At 37.9% G+C, this 21,809-nt stretch overlaps 2 protein-coding genes across 9 annotated transcripts in view; one reads left to right on the top strand and one right to left on the bottom strand.

Annotated features, from left to right (window-relative positions):
• Positions 1-21,809, bottom strand: part of dph3 (diphthamide biosynthesis 3) — a 258,857-nt gene that overhangs the window by 84,269 nt on the left and 152,779 nt on the right. The window lies entirely within an intron of this gene.
• The window catches only part of agap1 (ArfGAP with GTPase domain, ankyrin repeat and PH domain 1), a 145,896-nt gene that overhangs the window by 20,800 nt on the left and 103,287 nt on the right, over positions 1-21,809 (top strand). For 3 of the 8 annotated variants that reach the window (XR_012593042.1, XM_074627638.1, XM_074627637.1), the window contains exon 1: positions 10,539-11,715. The exons of 3 other annotated variants lie outside the window; for them this stretch is intronic. Coding sequence is in view for 4 of the 5 variants with exons in the window: in XM_074627638.1 (XP_074483739.1) it covers positions 10,689-11,715 (1,027 nt within the window). In the remaining variant the exon portion in view is untranslated. Of the gene's footprint in view, positions 1-10,537; positions 11,716-21,809 lie in introns of those variants that run through there. 2 more of the 8 variants (XM_074627643.1, XM_074627639.1) reach the window with 2 other exon arrangements.

The following is a 21,809-nucleotide window of genomic DNA, read 5'->3' as shown; positions in this document are numbered from 1 at the left end:
GGACTGTGAGGCCATAATAATACATAATAATACATGTTTCAGTAGGAATTAATTGTTTTAAATCAGTTTGTTTCTTTTACTACAGTGGCATCGAGCTCTTCATTATCTCCTTTATTTTCACTACACGTTTTATTTCTTTATTTCAAAATAGATTTTGATATTATATTTTTTATTGAATTGTTCTTCATAAATTTAGTTAAATTTTACTTTTTTTATTTACTTATTTTTGGTTAGCTTTACCACCAATTTTATTTTAAAATAAAAAAACATTTTAATTGTATATTTTATTTATTTTTGAATTTTATTTTTGCTAGATTTCTAATCTACTTTACTCTTTTATTCATTTTTTCTTTTTTGTCTTACTTTACTCTTTAAAATGTATTTCATTAATTTTTACTACAAATTAAAATTTAATATTTTTATTTCATTTTTTATTTCATTTTACTTTACTAATTTAATTACATTTTTACTTATTTTATTGAGCTCTTCATTATCTGATTTCTTTTTAATCTAATTACTTTTGGTTGATTTTTTACTACCATTTTAATTTTGAATTGATTTAAATTGTATATTTAATTTAGTTTTGAATTTTATTTTGCTATATTTATTATTTTATTTTACTAGATTATTTTGTTAATTTTTTAATATTCTTTTGTCTTAATTTACTTTTTTTTTTTTTTTTTTTACTTTTTACTACAATTTTCATTTTAAAATAAGTTTACATTTTATATATTTATTTAGTTCACAATATTAATTAAAATTTTACTTTTATCTTTTAAGTTACTTAATCTTCTTGAATCATTTTTACTATTTGTATTTTTATTTTGAAGTGCATTTCTATTTTTGTATTTTAATGTGAACGCTGAGCAGCAGGCGGCAGCAGTGAGCTGTGGTGTGTTGTTGGTATGGGAGGAATGCTGGGAATTTACTGTGTGTATGTGTGGGTTGTTGTGTGTAGTACTTCAGTAGTTGTGGTACTTTACTGAAGTATTTTAATATTGTGATGCTCCTTTGATGATTTAATTCTGCTTTTGTCTGTTTTATATAATTATAAATTAATATATATATATTTGGGTTTAGGACATTAGAAGACGTTGATCGCTGATGTCAAATCTTATATTTTATTTTAATTAATTAGTTTAGACCCCTGAACATCCCACAGGTGTTGTGGTCACCAGCCTGCAGGTATTAATAAAGGTGTTGGGATCAGATTTAATCAGACATGTCACATCCTGACTGTGTGGAGGGTTGATGGTGGTGAAGATGGTGATGAAGATGAGTTTGCATGCTCTGTCAGGTCTCTGTGGATGAATGATGGTGTTGAGGACAGAAGTAGGTCAAACACAGACATCCCAGTGAGTCACATTACTAATGTATATATAGAGCAGACAGCCAGCACTGGACCACAGGTTACTGTACAGCTGCTGCTGCTGCTGCTGCTGCTGCTGCTGCTGCTGCTGCTGCTGCTGCTGCTGCTGCTGGAAAAGGGTTCATTCATCATTTTATTTTAAAATAGATTCATATTATATTTTTATTGAGTTTTTAATTAAGTTAAAATTTTGTTGATTTATTTTTGTTATTTTTTTCTACAATTTAATTTTTATTTTACAATACATTTTAATTGTATATTTTATTTAGTTTTATTTTTTTGCTATATTTTTTATTTTATGTTACTTTATTATTTTTATTATTTGACATTGTCCTAATGTACTTATTTTTTATTTTATTCATTTTTACTATATTTAAAATTTTAAACTAAATAATATTATAGCTGTAATTTCATTTTACTTAATTTATTCAGTTGAATCTTACTTTTTATTTTTTTCTATTTTTGGTTAATTTTACTACTGTTTTAATGTTTATTTTATAATACATTTTAATTGTATATTTTATTTTGTTTTTAATTTCATTTCACTGTATTTTTTAACTTTATTGTTAATATATTTATTTATACAATTATAATTTAAAAAATACATTTTATTTTATATTTTATTTAGTTTTTAATTTAATTTTACTTTATTGATTTAATTACATTTTACATAAATTTTATTTATTTTTATTTTTTTTATTTTTTTAAAATATAAGATTATATAAAAAATAATCTTAATAATCCTAATATTAAAATGCTGAGGTCTGCTTTCTTATTCCAGTTTATATCTTTTATCATATAAATATGTTTCCTAGTTGTCATCAGTGTCAGCTGCCTCCGATCCTGTCTCTCACACACACACACACACACACACACACACACACACACACACACACACACACACAGTTCAGAGGCTCTGAATAATTAACGCCTCCTCTCTCTAATGATGTCTCCAGGGCATGTTGTGTGTTCATGTGTGTACTTGTGTGTGTGTGTGTGTATATATACATACATGTGTGTGTTCTGTACATGTGTTGTCATGTACGGAACACACACACACACTCACTTCCTGTGTGACATTTTGATTGATCCTCTCAGATCTCTTATATTTCAAAATAAAATAACATTATTATTTCATTTCTTGGTAAAGGTTTGTGGACTTTTGCGTTCAAAATAGTCACATTTTAAACAACATAATCACATTTACTTGATTTCTATTGATTAGTGAACACAAGCAGGCATTTATATTCATCATTGGTTCATTGTTTAGTCCAGAAAATATCAGAAAATATTCACTTTATAATGATATAAAACAGAGAAAAGCAGCAAATGGTCACATTTGAGGAGCAGGAAACAGGATTTTTAACATTTCTGCTGAATAAAGGACTTACTTGATGATCAGAATGACTACAGATGAATTAACCGTCTAATAGTTGGTTGTGATCTGATCCTCCTCATGAGTTCTACTTATAGTAGAGACCCGTCACTGTCTTCTATTGTATTTGAATGCAGCTCCGGCTGCAGCCGAGCGTCTGCTTCCTATTGTAGTCAGGGATTAATATACAATGGGCTTGCTCCTCAGTTTTGCATATTTTGTGTCCTCTGTTGGGATTTTGGACATCAGCTGTCTCTTCTCCCTCCTACTTAAAGGTGTGTGTGTGTGTGTGTGTTTATTTGTTTTCATAAATTCATAATTAACTGACCTCCATCTGTGCTGCAGCAGAGACTCTTTCTACTGCAGAGAAACAAAAAGAACAAATCAGAAATAATCCCTTTGATGTTTCATTTATTTTTACTGCAGTTGATTTTATTTTGAAATATTATATTTTTACATGTATTATATTTATATTATATTTATTTATTTATTTTATTTAGATACATTTTTACTTTATTGAATTATATTTTTCTTAATTATTTATTTATGTTTATTTTATTTCGTCTTTTAATTTATATTATTTATATTTTTACAATTTTGCTTTATGTATTTGATTTAATTTTACTATATCATTTCTTTATTTTTATTTTGTCCTTTAATTTACTTTATTTTTCTCTTCATATTTTTTTACTGCAATTTGTTTTCTTTAAATACATTTTTAATTTATACTATTATTTAGTTTTTAATAAAATGTCTTTATTAATGTAATATTTGATTACTTTATTACTTTATTTTTTATTTGTATTTCTTTATTTGATATATTTTTTGTTATATTTTTATTTAATTTTACAGTATTTATTTGATTTGATTTTATTACATTATTTGTTTATTGTTTATTTTTCACTTTACATTTATTTTTGCAGGAATACGTTAGATTGTACAAAACGTAACACAAACATAACTTTGGATATAAATGAATCTGTAGTATTATTATCCATGTTTCCTTCTTCTCCTTTAACACAAACACCTGCAGCAGCTCATTTGCATAAACCAGTTGAAGGTCACCTGTCTGCTGCGAGGCTGTTTGTTTATTGTGACTCTATAATAATCATAACCTGATATAAATACCAGCTGATGATTGATGTTATGAATGAATGTAGTTTGAACCTGTTCTGATTGGCTTCTCTTCTTCTTCTTCTCTCCTCACGTGCTGCTGCTGTTCACCTGTCGGCCGTCTGTCATCACAGGTAAGAACAAACACTGTTGACCTCTATAGTCTCACCTGCTCCGGCTCTTTAAACACACAGTACTGACTGTGCAGCTCTGTGGTTAAAACGTGGAGAAGAACAACAGGAGTCTGGTGTGATTTCATCATCAATCTGGAGGCCTGTCGGTTCCCAGAATCCTCTGCTCGTAGTACATCTGTATGCATCTGTCTGCTGTGTTTTTGGTGTGTGTGGAGGTGCCTCCTCCTCCTCCCTCTAACTGACCCATTTTCCTGCGTCTCTTGGGGGGTGAGGGCGGCAGGGTGTGGGGGAGGGGAGGTGGAGGTGGAGCGAGTTGGAGTCGTACCTCCCGCCGCTTCCTCGCTCTTTGATGCACAAGAAAAAGATGAGGTGGAGTGTGTGTAGAGTGTGTGTAGAGTGTGTTAAGGTGTGTGTTAGAGTGTGTAGAGTGTGTGTAGAGTGTGTGTGCTGCCATGTTTGATTAGAGCGCTCCCCGCTGGCTGTTTGTTAAACACGACTGTCACAGCGACACCTCGTCTCTCTTTAACCTGTTGTTGTGAGTGTGTTATAGCTTGATGTGATTATATTTAACCTGCATATTAAAGGGTGGCTCCATTATTTGTTTGTTTTTTTAGGTTTTTATTTTCATTTTAAAATATTTTTTATTCATTTTTCAATAGAATTTTTTTTTTTTATTATTAAAACATTTTTATTTTTATTTTCAAAATGTTACATTTTATATTTTTAGGTATATATGTTTGTCTTTTTATATTTTATTTAACATTTTTAATTATATTTTGATTATATTTTGCTTTATTTATTTAATTTTACTCTATCGTTTATTTATATTTATTATTATATTTTTATTTAGTTAATTATATATTTTTATAATTATTTATTTACTTTATATTTTTATTTTTAAATATATTTTATTTAACATTTTTAATTATATTTTGATTTAATTTTGCTTTATTTATTTAATTTTACTTTGATTTTTATTATTATATTATTAATCACTTTAATTATATTTATATATTTTGTATTATTTATTTATGTTTTATTTTATTTTGTCTTTAAAATTATATTATGTTTGTATTTACTTTATATTTTATTTTTTATTTTAAAATATATTTTAATGTAAAGGCCTAGTTCACCTCCACCGTGGCTCGTTTATCTCTCCATCTTCTCTTCGTCTGCCTCTAGTTGACCTTTTTAAACAGTATCCTGGTCCACTCAGACTAGATGGGGGGGTGGAGGAGGTCTGGGTGGTGGTCTGGGTGGAGGTCTGGGTGGTGTATAGCTGCAGGCTGCAGGTCCTGATAAGACCCTCAGAGTCTCCAGAGACCACGTGGACCATTAATCCCTGCAGACCTTCAATTCGCTTCACTGTGATTCAAACTTTACGCCTCCTCCTCCTCCTCCTCCTCCTCCTCCTCCTCCTCGTCTTCCTCCTCCTCCTCCTCCTCCTCCTCCTCCTCCTCCTCCTCCTCCTCGTCTTCCTCCTCCTCCTCCTCCTCCTCCTCCTCCTCCTCTTCCTCCTCCTCCTCCTCCTCCTCCTCCTCGTCTTCCTCCTCCTCCTCCTGGTGGTTTTATCACAGATAAGATGAAGACTGAAGCAGAAAACCTAATAGAAGTCTACAGCAGTGAGCAGCAGGTAGCTGAGATTACAAATAGTTCATTTAAAGAGCAGACGTCACAAAATGCTTCACAATAAAGGACATGAACTGGAAGATATTTTAAAATAAAATTTAAAGTAAAGAAAATTCTATGAAATAATCAAATGAAAATAAAGTGAATGAAATTAAAACGCAAAATAAAATATTTAAACCATAAAGTAAATTAACTAAAATATAAATAAAATATACCTTCAAATATAAAATGAAAAAACAAAAATTCAAATAAAAATAAAATGTTATTTAAAAAATAATAAAGTAAAAAAAGATAATTTAAAATAAAGTATAAAGTAAAACATTGCTGTAAAATAATAAAATTAAATCAAAGTAGATTAAATGACAAAAAATAATAAAGTAAATTAACTAAAAACAACAATTAAAAAAAGTTTAAAATAAAATATAATGTAAATTCAAAGACAAAATAAAATAAAGAAATAATAAAGTAAATTAACTTGTAATATAAAAAAGATAACTTAAAATAGAAATAAAGTATAAGTAAATAATTGCTATAAAAGAATAAAATAAAAATAAAGTAAATCAAAAGACAAAATAAAATGAAAAATATATAAATAATAAAGTAAATTAGCAAAAAATATAAAATGAAAATTAAATATAAAGTAAAAAATCAAAAAAATAATGAAATGAAAAATATATGAATAATAAAGTAAAAATAAATAAAAATAAAATAAAAATATACCTAAAAATATAAAATTAAAAACTTAAAAATAAAAATGGTTGTAAAAATAAAATAAAATAAAAAAATTCCATTAAATAAATGAAGTGAAATTAAAAAAAAAAAAAGGAAGCATTTGCTCCGTTAATTTTCAAACCTCTCAGCTGACAGAGAAACGTCTAACTAAATGATTCCTCAGGCGTTATCACACAGCTCCTCCTTCCATCTCAATCAATCAAAAACTAAATGACAACACTGGTATTGATCTGCAGGAAACCGTGTTACCTTCAGGCGCTGTAGGACAAAACAAACAGCAATGATTCACATGCATGTTGTGGTCATTTTTCATCTAATTGAAGAGATTTCCTCTGTTGTTGTTATCAAGAAGCCCTCCAGTGAAACACTTAACCCCGAGTCGACCGGCTCTCTGCAGATAAAGACACTGGATTACTCCTGAAGGCTGGTTTCTCTTCTGAATCGGAGGTTTCTACTGCAGAACAGCATCACATGTTTCATCCATTGGTGAATATGAAGCAGTGATTAGCATTCGTCTCTGAGCTGGTGGATTAGTGGATGTGGAGGACAGGTGGTGGTGGTGGTGGTGGTACCCCCCACCCCTCCAGATCACTTCAAACTGGGCTAATTGAAGCACATTTCATGGTCTGGACTGTAATTAGGGAGGAGGAGAGTTTGTCTCCAGTGGAGCCGGTAAATAAGCTCTTTGTTCTTTAATACTTGATGTTTATGGATTACATAAATGCATTATGTGAGTTATTCAATTATGTAGGACCTCGCTAGGGTTTCTTTCTGGTGCACCATCATGCATTACCTTTAGCGCCCCTTGATTGGACCAATAGGTTGTCTTATCTCTCCAGAACCTCCTGTCCCGCTGTGGCGGCGTCACCCTCATCATCATGTGTCAGGTGGAGGTTTTACCTTCTGATGTTCGCTGTCAGGAACGCCGTCCACAGCAGAAACGTGGAGGACGTTTAGTTCCCAGCGTACGCTCAGAGGTGGAGGGTGAACGTGGCGAGGTGAAAGGAGAAAGTAGCCGGCGGCGGCGGCTGCTCTAATCTTGATTAATCCAGTAATAATCCAGAAGGCTTCTCGGTGGAGGTGAGGAGGAGTTAATCCCCCCTCCTCCTCCTCCTCCTCCTCCTCTTCCTCCTCTGAGATGGAGGATGAAAGAAAGCGCTGAGTTTCCTCTCAGGATTTCACTTTAAAGATAGATTTTAATTTAGAGAACGATCAAAGAGAGTCACATCCGTTTCTACCTCTGAAGCTGAAGCAGCGACGACGACTTTAAAGATGATGTCACATAAAACAACGTGTAGTCAAACGCCACGTTGTTTGACTTTATAGTAAAAATAGATATAGATATATAGATGAGACTGTCTGTTTGTGACATTTGTGGGTCAGGTAAAATGCAGTAAATCAGAACGTTATTGGGTAAAGTTGAAGCGTTTATGTTGACGAGTTGTGCAAATATGAAATACTCTAAAATGGGGGAAATAATCCAGAGTAACTGTGTGTTGGATTTAATTATAAATAGTTTTAAAGATGTGGAAACCGTCTTTGGCGTTGAATATAGATCTCTAGTTTCGGTCTAGATGACAAGTTCTGTTGTTTTTCTCACAAAAACAGTCTCAGAAACAAAAAGGTGTTGAAGGGTTGGAAGTGTTAGCGAGACAATGAACCTCGATGTGTTTATATGCGTGTGTTAGCGCTGTCAAAGTTAACACGATAATAACGCTAATCTGTTTTAACGCCACTAATTTCATTAACGCAACTTGTGATTTTGAGGTTGTAGCGGCTCAGTTTTAAAGTTAGAGTGAAGATCCTGGTATCATATGAAACTATAAACCTGATGAATCCATCGGTACCAACCATGTCAGACTAGCTGCTCATGAAGGAGGTTAAATAACGCTCCAAACTTTCAAAGGGGTCCCTTGACCTCTGACCTCCAGATATGTGAATGTAAATGGGTTTTAGTCTGAAAAAAAATGTCCAATAAAAAGTCCGAAAAATATTTAAAAAAAGGTCAGAAAAATGTAAAAAAAATATTTTTAAAAAACACCGAAAAAAGGTCAGAAAAATGTCTAATAAATGTCCAGAAAATATCTGAAAGAAAAGCAGAAGAAAAGTCATTTTTCATGCGTTTTCCTACGAATGTCCATACAGTCTTTTCAAAATAAACTTCAGTCTTTACAGGAAACGGCGTGGTTACTGCAGGTTAAGGAAAAGATGTTGGTTTGGGTTAAGATAACTCCTGAAGTGATGCATCTTGTGTTTGAGTTTCCTTGGATGAACCGCCTGCTTAAAGTAATGATGCATATGAGGTTTTTCAAAGTAAAGGTGCAGCTTCAACTGTTAGTTTTGTTGTCAGAGACAGTTTGAGATCAAATAAACAAGCTGAGCATCAAAACCAGTTTCAGGATGTTTGCAGAGGAGGACAAACCTCGCCGGTATTCAGCTCTTCAGCCCTCACAGTAGTAATAATATTAATAATATTCACACATCTCCTACTAAAGAAGGTGAATCCTGCTGCGCTGTCCTCCACATATATCATATATGTAATATATGTGAGTGTTTGTGTGAGGCTCCGTGACGCTGGGAGGCTTTAACCAGCTCTGACAGACAGACTGGAGACTCCACCCTGATTATAGGAACCACAGCAGGCTGCAAAACACGACCTGGACTCCTTCTTCTTCTTCTGCTGCTGCTGCTCACCTACATGTAGAAACAGCAGCAGGAGCGTTCAGCTCAACCACTCCCAGCTTCTCTGCTCGTTCTCTACTCAATAGATTTAGGTCTCTGGGATCATGTTTCACTACAGACCGTATGATCTAATAATCGGAAACAAGGTGTTCTTTTGTGTCAGTTTTAGAGGATATTAATCATAAAAAGGAATAAATAAAATAATAATAAATAAGGAAATAAAACAGAAATTAATAAAAGAATAAAAAAATTTGGAAATATAAAAAGGAATAAATAATTAAATAAAAAAACAGGAAATATAAAGATAAACAAATAAAAGAATACATAAGTATGGAAATATAAAGAGAAATAAATAAAATAATGCATAAATGTGGAAATATAAAAATGAATAAATAATTAAATAAAAAAAGTGGAAATTTAAAGATTATCAAATAAAAGAATAAAGAAATGTGGAAATATAAAAATGAATAAATAATTAAATAAAAAAGTGGAAATATAAAGATAAACAAATAAAAGAATAAAGAAATGTGGAAAATAAAGAAATAACAAAATATAAAATAACAATTAGACACATTTATTTGTTCATTTATTTCTTAATATATTTTAAATATAATTATTGTTGCATTTAAATCATTCTACTTTTCTTGTTTAGAGATATATTTAATTTATATAATATAATTTATTTATTTTTATCTCTGTATTTGTAACACCAAACTCGGTTGTAACACCCCCTATTGCTTTTTATTTACTTATATATTCCTCTTTATATTCATCCTATATTTATTTTCTTATTCTTTTACAGAGTAATTATTTGTTATGGCACTCCTGTGACTCCATACAGTTGATCAGGAGACTTTTTTCTTTTTAGTTTTATAATATTTTCTCATTATTGCAACTTTAAAACCTCGTCCTCCTGGACGTTGTTATTAGAAGATGTAATATATTGAGAGATGATGGAGACAATAACAACGTCTGGGAATGCATATCTAAGTTCATTATTATAGTTGTATTAGTATTTCTGGTGCGTCATTGTATGAAGAGCGAGTGAAAGCAGCGCGGTGCGAGCTCCGGGTCCAGGTCCGGTGTCTGTTAGCTCCAGCTCCGGGTCCAGGTCCAGTGTTTGTCCTGGACTCCGGTCCTGGTTTCCCGTCCTCCCGTCCCTGCTGGTCCGGACTGTGCTGTGCTGTGCTGTGCTGAGCTGTGCTGGAGGAGCAGACTGAGTTCAGAGAGCAGGCGGAGCTGAGCAGAGCAGGACCGGGACCTGGAGAGCCTGCGTGGTGTCTCCGTCTGGAGGGTTACAGAAGCCGGGTAGAGGACTAGAGGACTAGAGGACTAGAGGACTAGAGGACTAGAGGAGGAGGCTCTGAATCTCTGGAGGTGAAGGGGGTGCCGTCTGGCTGCTGGCGTCTCTGCGGGGGAGGAGCACACACAATGGGGGGAGGACGCGCTGGCGTGGTGGGGGGGGGTTCAGCTCCGTGTCCCGGACCCACAGAGGAGAGAGGAGCGCTGCTGCTGGGGGGGGGGATGAGTGTGTTTCCTGAGATGTTTGCACATCTGGATGAGTGTGTTTGTGAACGGTGGATCTAACCCTCGGGGTGAGCAGAGGATCATTCTGATAATATTCATATTCATAATAATAAGAGAGTAGTGGGAGATGTACCTGCTGGACAGCAGCTGCTCTGAGAGGATGGACAGGGGGACGCCTCAGAGGAAGACCATCTACCGGATCTCCCTCACCCTGGTGAAGAGGGAGAGTCTGGATGATGATGATGTTGATGATGATGCGGGGTCGGGCTCGGTGGAGGTGCAGCGCGGCGGCCTGCTGGAGCAGCTGAAGGAGGTGGAGGACGAGTCGGAGGACGTGGCGGCGTCTCACGGCTACATGAGGACCTTCAGGACGTTCAGCACGGGCCAGCTGGAGCTGGGGAGGGTCAAACTGAGCAGGAAGCTGCGTCTGCAGAAGGAGCTGAAGGCCGCCTGCCCGGTGGAGGTGGAGGTGGTGGAGCACGCCAAAGAGGATGGTAAAGAAGCTGCCGTGGAGAACGGCAGCGTGGAGAAGAAGAAAAAGCTCCTGAAGGCAAGGAGCGTGGAGGAGAAGAGCAACGGGAAGGCGTCCTCCCCTGAGACGCCTCCTCTGAAGCGCCCGCCGGGCCTCCTGAGACGCAGCTTCAGCTTCAGACACTGGACCGGCGGCGAGCTGCTGCGCCTGCGGGCGCTCTCCAAGGACAAACACCACAGCAGCTCCGGATGCATCAGCCGGGACGCCGCACCTGGCGGCGGCGAGAAGGAGGCTCCCGTCGAACCGCCACCGCCAACTCCCCGCCTCGACCCCACCAGACAGAAGAGCAGGACCCTGGAGGTCGGCGCCGTCCTCAACAAGACGGACTCCATGTCTGAGCTGAGCCACTGGGAGCGGGCGCGAGGCGGCAAGAACCGCACGCTGGACAACAGCGACCTGCTGCGCATGGCGTCCGACAAGGACGCCTCAGGGTTCCTGCTGAGGGGAGGCGGCGGGCGCTCCAGCGAGAGGCGGCTGGTTCGCTTCTTCAGCGGGATCTTCTCCCGGAGGGACGAGGCCAGTCCGGTGGGGAGCCCCGGGACCAGCCGGTCCCTCCGGAGGAGCAGGAGGGCCGTTCTGACCCAGTCCAGCACCGAGAGCATGAACGGAGGCAGCTCTGAAGGTAACCACACCTCTGTGACATCACACTTCCTGTCTGGTGTCATGTGACCGGCAGCTTGTGCAGAGGGTTCCCTCGTCCGGTGTTTGGGTCCAACTTTCGGTTTTCATTTTGCACCAAACTCTATTCATAAAACAGTGAATTTAACAGATGTTTTTCACACAGCTGTTCTCTGTGTGACTTTCCCTCTCTGGTTTCTTTACCTCTGTATCTGTGAGTGTAGAACCGTGATGTGATTTTACAGAGCGTGTGTGTTAGCGGAGGCCGTGGGACGACGGATCAGTGTGTGTTTGTTCTGGACGTCAGGGTGATTGTTTGTCTCGTTAGAGTCAAAGTGATTTTAGCAGCATGAATAAAGAGGAACACGTAGAGGAGATAACAACCAGGTTTTCCAGCAGAAACATAAAGAGAAGGTTTGAAATAGCAAACAGGAAGTGGAACACTTCTTCTTCTACGTTTATATTAAAGCGAGCGCCAGGTCACGTGGCTGCGTATTTACACCAAATATCTCAGTCAGCATCCTCTTTCCGTCTGAGATGGAGCGAGTGGAAAACATGATGGGCGGCGAGAGAGAGAGAGAGACAGGAAGTGGATCTGTCCTGTTGTCTTCCTGTCAGCCTCCAGATGTTGGAGCTTCCAGCTGTGTTACATGTTGACACCTCTTGAACATAAACAGTGTGACTCAGTGCAGATCCACAGTACTAACAGGTCCTGAACTCACTCAGGACTCTACTGGCTCCTATTTCAGTCTAATGCCGACTCCCAACTCTGTTAACCAACATGTTTCACAGCTTTTACACCAAACGTCTTCATCACAGAAGGTCAGACTCTCTCGTGTTCTCACCTGGAGGCGGGGAAGTCTGTGTGTCAGTTTTAGAGGATATTAATCATAAAACGGAATAAATAAAAGAATAAAGAATTAAATAAAAAAACAGGAAATATAAAGATAAACAAATAAAAGAATACATAATTGTGGAGATATAAAAATGAATAAATAAAATAATAAATAAATTTGGAAATATAAAGAAATAACGAATTATAAAATAACAATCAGACACATTTATTTGTTCATTTATTTCTTAATATTTCTTTATATATTTTAAATATAATTATTATTGCATTTAAATTATTCTACTTTTCTTGTTTATTTTTTAAAAAGATATATTTAATTTATATTATGTAATTTATTTATTTCTTTCCCTGTTGCTTTTTAATCACGTATTTATTCCTCTTTACATTTCCTTATTGTTTTACAGAGTCATTATTTTCCATGGCACTCCTCTGACTCCATACAGTTGATCAGTAGGTTTATAATAACACACTGATGACCCAGGTTATTAACTGAGGCGCTGAAGTTCACCTGAGTAGCCTGTGTCTGGTGACCTGTCCTCAGGCAGGGGGGTCCTCCAGGTCTCTGGTCCTCCAGGTCTCTGGTCCTCCAGGTCTCTGGTCCTCCAGGTCTCAGGTCCTCCAGGTCTCAGGTCCTCCAGGTCTCAGGTCCTCCAGGTCTCTGGTCCTCCAGGTCTCTGGTCCTCCAGGTCTCAGGTCCTCCAGGTCTCTGGTCCTCCAGGTCTCTGGTCCTCCAGGTCTCAGGTCCTCCAGGTCTCTGGTCCTCCAGTTCTCTGGTCCCGGCCTCGGAGCCTCGGAGGTCCTCTAACTGGTTTAGCGGTCTGGTGATACCAGTAGGAGGGGTCGGGGGGGTGACAGTCTTTACATTGTTGGGATTCCTGACTGCAGGTCACATCAGTAGTAACCGCCAACGAGCTGTTAGCTAACGACCGCTGGCAGGTTGGGTTTTAGCAGAGAGTGATGCATGCTGGGAAACGAGGTGGTGGTTTATATTGATCTACTTGTGGTTGACGTTTAATCTCAAACAGTCCTTCAGGTACACAATCAGCAGATTAACGGAATAATGAGAATAACTGTTTTTGTCCGCCGTGACACCTCCGGGCCTCCGTAGGAGAGAGGAGCGTCTCGGACCATTGGACCCCGCCCTCCCCTATCCTGACCCCCACTGTCTCTAATGGAGTCTACTGGTGTGTGTGTCTATAGGGAGCAAATGTGGGGGAATGTGTGTGTGTGTGCACATTACTGCTGCATGGCTGAGGATATAGGTCACTCACACACACACACACACACACACACACACACACACACACACACACACACACACTCGTCTGCCAATTACTGCGTCTAGTTTTGCATCCAGTTATCTTCTGAGGAGAAACACTTGATATGCCTGAGACACACGTGCACGTGCACTATCACGTGCACTATCACGTGCACAGACACACACATGCACACTTTCTTACGTGCGCACACACACACACACACACACTGGTTGGACTAGCAGCTCCTCCAGATGAAGGTTTCTTAGTTAAATCTTTGATCCTCGTCTCTGCTTCCCTTCACACACACACACACACACACACACACACACACACAAGTGCACGTGAACACACACATGCACATAAACACAAACGTGCACAGAAACACGCACGTGCACCCCCCCAGTGAGAGAGTCTATGGGGTAAAATCCTGTTAGGAGAAAATGCTGCAGGGAGCTCTGAGAGAGAGAGAGATGGAGGGATGAAGGAGAGATCACCCTCCTCTTCTTCCTCCTCCTCCTCCTCCTCCTCCTCCTCCTCCTCCTCCTCCTCCTCCTCCTCCTCCTCCTCCTACATTCATCCTTTCCTTCCTTCCTTTCCTGCTCTTCTCATTCACTCTGTCCTTATTCCCTCCTCCCTTACAGCCCTACTTTTTTCCTTCCTTCCCTCCTCAGTCCTCTCTCCTTCTTGTTTAACCTCCTCTCCTTGTTCCCGTCCTCTTCTGCTTTGCATTCCTCCTTCTTTCCTTCTCTCTCCTCCTTGCTTGATTTTCTCTTCCTTCCTCTCATCCTCCCTTCCTTCTTCCTTCTCTACCCCCTCCTTTCCTCTTCCCTTCCTTCCTACATCTCCCGCTTTGTTCTTCCCCCTCCATCGCTCCTTTCTTCCTTCCTTCTTCTTTGATTGCCTCTCCTCCTCCTTCCCTCCTCTCCTTCCTCCCTCTCTCATAGCATCCTCCCTCACATCCCTCCTTTCCTTCCTCCTCCCTAATCCTTCAATCCCTCCTTTCTTCCTTCCTTCTTTCTCGATTGCCTCTCCTTCCCTCTCTCATAGCGTCCTCCCATGCATCCCTCCTTCACTCTTCCTTCCTTCCTCCCTTCACTTGTTGTCTTTTCCCTCACATCCCTCCTTGTTTCCTCCCCCTCTCTAACCGCTCCTTTCCTTCTTCCTTCCTTCCCTTCCTCTCTTCCTTCCTTCCTTCCTTCCTCCCCTCTTTGCACCAGACTCTGTTCATTAAACAGTGAATTTAAAGACGTGTTTCTCCTTTAGCAGAGTTCATCAGAGTTCATCTCCATTAAAGAGGATAAAACCCTCATAGTGCGTTTAGTTAAATGACATTAACAGCGTAGAAAGCCTCAAACTGTTGATGTAAGAGTAGTTTTCTACATTCTCCTCAGTCTGCTCTGCTTTGTGTTGCTGAGCTGAACATAGATGAATATAAATGAACCCAGCAGCAGCGACACACAGCCTCTTTCTCTGTGAGCTTATTAGCCGTCTGCCGTGTCGCCTCAGTGCCAGAGGTCGTTCAGGGGTCAAAGAGCATGTGTGCCCTTCCTCCTCCTCCTCCTCCTCCATACTTCCTCTGCAGACCCAAATTGGAGCTGGTGGTGAGTGTGTGTGGTTTCAGAGGGACCTTATTTGAACAGGACGCTGGAAGCAGTGAAGTAGCACATTCCAGCTAACGGCAGCACAACCCCTCCGTCTGGAGAGAGACGTTCTGCTTCACTGACTCCAACAGAGAGATATAAAGATGAGCAACACTTAGATTAACCTATTGGACAGACTTTACAGAGTCTGAATCGGGGTAATCAATCGATTGATTTCTGCCCTGATGGAGACACTGAGAGGTTGAAACCATCCCATAAAGTCAGAAGACTCACGAGAGACGTTTTTAAAGAAGGACTGATTTAAATCTAGCTCTAAACACACTGGATCCTACAACTCCCATGATGCAACTTCACCTTTTATCAGCCTGGTGAATGACCGTGTCTTTCAATGAATTTAACAGACATGTTTCACAGCTTTTAAACCAAACTCAGTGAGGAAAACAGTGAAACCATAAGGTTAACTATCTCTCGTCCTGCTGATTTCAACTCAGATCTGTAGTTCATAAAGCAGCATTATCAGGTGAATGTACTATGGACAACGAGACGCTAGTGGTTAGTCTGGAGCCCTGATCCCCGGTACCTGCTCTCCTGTAGAAAAACACAGTATCATCAAGTTTCCAGTATTTTGGCACAACATAAACCAAAACGTTAATATCAATATTGTTAATATAAACATTAATATAAAGTGTTGACACACACTCAGGTGCAGGAAACACATTCCAGCAGATAAAACACCAACACACACACACACACACACACACTATCACCAGCTTAATACACACACACACACACACACTGACTGACCTAAATATATATCAGCCTTTAATCAGACTGAACCCTCCCCCACTAAACACACTGAACACACTGAACACACTGAACACACTAAACACACTAAACACAGTCAGCTGCTTTCATCCCAAATCAAATAAAACACCAGCAGCTACTAACTGGTTCATCATCTCCTCACCGTAAAGCTCTCAGGTGTCCATTTAACCAGACAGATTATCAGACTGTCCAGACTCCTGTAGAATTAAACAGCATTAGTAACCTAGACGGGTTTAACTAACCAGTGAGTGAGTGTTTGCTGTAACATGTCACACAGATTATTACTGCATTTATCACAAGATATTCTATCAAAATCCTAGTTTTGGTGTGAAAAACTGACTTTAAGGCAAAAATATAGTTGTTTTAGTAAATATTGCATGATGAAATCTATATATTCTGTCTCTTAGAACTGCTTTAGTTCAGTAAATGTGCTCAATTTGGGTGATTTTGGGAGAAAATACAACTTAAATGTTGCTGTGTTTGTTAAATTCGTGGTTTTCCTAACAGAGTTTGGTGTAAAAACTCTGAAACATGTCCGTTAAATTCACCGTTTTCCTAACATCTCAGTGAAACATGAAACTAAATTCAACCTGTTATATTCCCGGACACTAACGTCTCTCCGTCTGCCTCTGTGACCTTTACACGTCCTTCACAATGTCAACAAGTCTGCCTGCAAACTGACTCATCTTCATGCTTCTTATTTTTAGCCACTAAGAGTTTATCCGACCAGCTGGAGGAACAAACGTGAACACAGAGACATCATGTACGTATCTCTAGATTCAGTGTTCAGAGATGCTATTCTGCATACCTTGGTTGTAACGAGTGGTTATTTGAGTTACTGTTGCCTTTCTATCATCTCCAACCACTCCGCCCATTCTCCTCTGACCTCTGACATCAACAAGGTGCTCGGTTTGAACTTCAGCAAGTCGTCTTCACCACGTCTAGATGACGTAATGCATTGAGTTGCTGCCATGTGATTGGCTGATTAGCTATTTGTGTTAACAAGCAATGGAACAGGTGTGCCTAATAAAGTGGCCGGTGAGTGTATGTTGTATTTTATAGCAAAAAAAACAATGCAAGATGCTGAGTCAAGCTCTCTCATCTGTTAAATCCACAGTTTTACTAACAGAGTTTGGTGTAGAGTTTTGGTTCCCACCCTTGTGTTACGACGCTCATTCGTCACGGCTAAGGGATTTATTTCTATTAAAAATGAAAAACAAACAGGCACATATTCACTATGTTTATGGCTCTTTAAATTAGGTTGAGTATCTCTTAATAATTCTGACTTTCTGTACTTTTGAGTTTTTGCAGCACGAAGCGACGTCAACATCTCAAGCCACCGTGCGTCCGTGTCTCCGGTTGTAGACGTGTGTTTCTGGTGGTGGCGTTGAGGTTAACGTCAGGTTTATTAGCATCTTTCCATCCAGCAGCTCGCTGTGCTTCCTCTCTGATTACAGCTGCCTTTGTTCTCCTAACTGCTGGTTGGGTTTCAGGCTGCTTACATCATCAGCATCGTCTGTCTGATGTTTGGATGTAAAGGGTGCTGATGCTGCTGCTATCAGAGCGGTCAGTGAGTTGCATCAGGGAGTGTCCTCTGATAGATTTGAGCCTTATGTAAGAGCTGTAAACAGCGGGGGGGCGGGGGGGAGGTAACGATCGCTGTGACGCTCCTCTGGCACGCCAACGCCGCCTCGGCCAGAGGTGGATTATGTGACATACAGCCAACACACTGATGTTTAGATATGATGTGTTGTTTCTGCTTCGTGACGGTTCAGTGAGGAGCGTTTCTAGGTTTGAGCCTGAGCTTCCACCAGATGGTCTGGTATTTGACCTTCAGTTTTGAAGGTCGTGACGCCGTCGATCAGTCCGCCTGAAGACGTGTGACAAACCGCAGTTTGTTCTGAGATCATTGGAGTTTGTGTGTTGTGTCTAAAGCTGTAGTCACAACTAACAGATAGTCCACCATCCTGCAGCCTTCTGGCGTTCCTTTCAGAGACGCTAACGCTTCCTGTCTCTGTGTTTGTAAAGTTTATGGCGGTGTGAAGTTGTAAGTTTTTAGCTGAGAATCATATATAGTAGTTTCTGTTTTTCCTCCATCTGAATTCACATTTCAAACGTTCCTACAACGTAGAAACGCAGCTTAGTTTCAAAGAAATCCTGTTTAGTCCGCTCCGTCAGCTCTAAACACTACATTACCCATGAGCCTCGGCTGCCGTTGCTATGGTGACAGCTACTGAGTTTATCCATAAACTGACCCCGAATCTGAAATTTATTCAACCTGCAGATTGTAAAATAAGTTTTCTTGACATCTGCAAGATGAGAAGCTCTGTGATCGGGTGTTTGTTACTGAAATGCATCATGGGAGATGTAGTTGACTTCCCTCCTTCAGGCTTCTTGCAGCTCTTTATCAGATATATTTCTTATTGTGATGATTCAACAGCACAGTCTTTGTTCCTGCTGGACTTTAAGAGGTTTATAAGCCCTTAACTTCCTCCTGAACCCTCCTCCTCTTCCTCCTCTTCCTCCTCTTCCTCTCACACCTGCTGCCGTCCTCTCTCTGAGGTGGTGTTGTTTCTCCTCTCTATCTCGCCTCTCTCCGTGGCGTCGGCGTCGGCGTCCTCTCTGCTCCGCCGTCTCTTCACACAAGGCCGCCGTTGTCTCTGAGACAGGAAGCTCTGCAGTTTGAGATGGATGATGTAGACACCGTGATGTTTTACACGTTGGCCCGGTGCATCATGGGAAAGGGTTTTAAAATATATACATATATAAAAAATGTGGATAATAAATAAATAATAATATGTACTAATAATAAAGAATAAATTAAAGAATAAATAAGTACATCAAAATGGAAATACAACGAAAAATAAAACGATAAATAAGTAAATAAAAATGTGTAGATAAATAAATATAATAATAAAAAAGTAATAAACAAGTAAATAGAAAAATGTGGAAATGTGAAGATGAATAAATAAAATAATAAAAAAGTTTAAAAATATATAATCAAAATGTGGGAATATAAAGAGAAATAAATGAAAGAATAAATAAGTCAATAAAGCAAATTAAATATAAAGAGAAATAAAGTAATAAATGAGTAAATAAAAATGTGGAAATATTTACATAAAAAAATAAATAATAAAAAAGTTAAAAAATAATATACAAAACTGTGGAAATATAAAGAGGAATAAATCAAGGAATAAATGATTAAATAATAAATGTGTAAATATACATGTACATGTATATAGATAGATAGTTTATTGACATGTAGTGCTGAGGTCTGTTGGTTGGAGAGAACGGGAGGATAAAAACGGCGTGCAGGGTGAAAGGTTGAGATAATGTGATGTCGTGTGACTGATGAGGCGGCGCTGCTCTGATTAGTCACAGTCAGACGAAGGGTTAACCCCCAACACACACACACACACACACACACACACACACTGATGTATAAATGTAACGCACCCTGCCCTGAGGCGACCAGCGGCCTCGCTGCTCCGCCGTCAGGACAGAGACAATAGAACCATTAGAACCATTAGAACCATTAGCTCAGGGATCCACCTCCAAAAAAATCAAATAACAAATAAATAAATATGAAAATGTGGAAATATGAGGATAAATAAATAAAATAAAAAAGGTTAAAAAAAACGAATATAAAAAAATTGGAAATATTTAGCGTAATAAGTAAATATATCAATGTGGAAATATGAAGATAAATAAATTAAATAACAAAAAGAAAAAGTTAAAACAATTATATTAAAAAATTGGAAATATAAAGAGAAATAAGGTAATAAATAAATAAGTTAAAATAATAATTATAAAATGTGGAAATATAAAGATAAATAAATTAAAGAATTAATTAGTAAATTAAAAAAGTGGAAATATAAAGAGAAATAAATTAAAATATTAATTTATTTGCGTATAATTAACTCTATTTTTACTTATACTTTTTAAAATACATTTATTTATTTTTATTTATAAATATTTCCTTCCTTCCCTGATTCTATTTATTCTTTTATTTATTCCTCTTTATATTTCCACATTTATTTTTATCTTACAGATTAATTCTTTATTCTCCTCTGATTCCATCGTCTATATTTACATAAATAATATTATCTGTTGCTGTTTGTTGTGTTTACTTCTGTTTTTAAAGAAAGAAAGAAAGAGAGAACTATTTTCTGGAGGATTTAACTGAGAGAAGAGATGATTTAGATGTCTGAGGGATTAAACGGTTTCTTGTCCAGTTTGAGGTTTCTCTGTTTTATATCCCAGTAAAGAATCAGAAGAAGTTTAAACCATCGTGATGAAAGTGTGTCAGCAGTCGGTCCAGTAAACACACCACGTGTTTATGAGCGTTGGTGGGCTCCGTAAACACAAACAGACCGAGTCCCTGAACGCAGCACGCTCTGCTTTCCCTCTGTGTTCTGGACCACACTGGTTCAGGTCGGATCATACTGATGGTAGATCTGTGATTATTGATGATTGTCTTCATCGTTGATTCATCTGCTGAATATTTTCTTGGTGAAACACTCAATGATTTGATCTTTAAATGTCAGAAAATAATGAAAAATCATTCCTTCCTAAAGCCCAAGATGTAACGTCTGCTGGAACCAGAGAAGTTCTGGCATTTTTAAAAACAAAAACAAAAAACTAAGTGCACGAGTTATCCTGAATGCACAAGACATTATAATTCATTTTTTGGTATTTTTACTTTAACATTTTTTTTTTTTTACAGCCCTTTGAATTCCATGAAAGATTGTATTTTTTTATCTTCTTATCTTAATCGTAATAAATATTATTTAATATCTTGATATTAATAATTTAGGCTGCACAAGTTATCAAGTTTTTATTTAAAACATTAATTATAAAAACATATTTGGGACTTAGGGGGCTGTGTATTTCAATATTTTTTTTAATTATTAATATTTAGCTTTTTATGTTTTTACGGAGTTTGTGTTTTTAAAATATTATTATCTTATTTGTAATAAATATTATTAAATATCTTAATATTATTAAGATTTTATTTATTTATTTATTTATATTTCAAACATGTTTTGGGGGTCTTTTGTAAAAAAATTGTTTTATTTCATTTTATTTTTAGCGTCAAAGTCCCAAATGATCATATTATATTTCTTAAAATCTTAATATCTTGTGCAATCTTTTAAATATGTTTTATTTCCTTTTTTTATTGATAAAGATTTCAGTCAGAAATTAATTTTAGCTGCTTGTCAATTCAATTATATAAATTTTCTGGCAACGTTTAGTCAGTTTAACCTGATGGACACGTGTAGCTGTAGATGATGTAGACTAGAGGGTGAGGAGTGTGAAGTATGTGGAGTGTTTGGTCGTCGTGGCGAGGCGTGGCGTTGTGTGTTATGGCGTGTTGTTACAGACGAGTCACCTGATCATCATGTTTACCTTCATAACCAGTTTCCTCTCCTTCTCTCCGTCTGTCAGTCTGCAGGCGTTTCACATTCCCAGCATGCCTCAGGACTCACGTCTGTGTTTTGGCGTGCTGTGATGTAATCGTGATGTCAGTGTGTGTGTTGTTGTGAAACACCACATGACA

The sequence above is a fragment of the Sebastes fasciatus genome, chromosome 24 (genome assembly GCF_043250625.1).
Source record: "Sebastes fasciatus isolate fSebFas1 chromosome 24, fSebFas1.pri, whole genome shotgun sequence".
NCBI classification, from domain to species: Eukaryota; Metazoa; Chordata; class Actinopteri; order Perciformes; family Sebastidae; genus Sebastes; species Sebastes fasciatus.
Note: the sequence above shows the minus strand (reverse complement) of the source record. Positions and strands in the feature narration are given on the sequence as shown.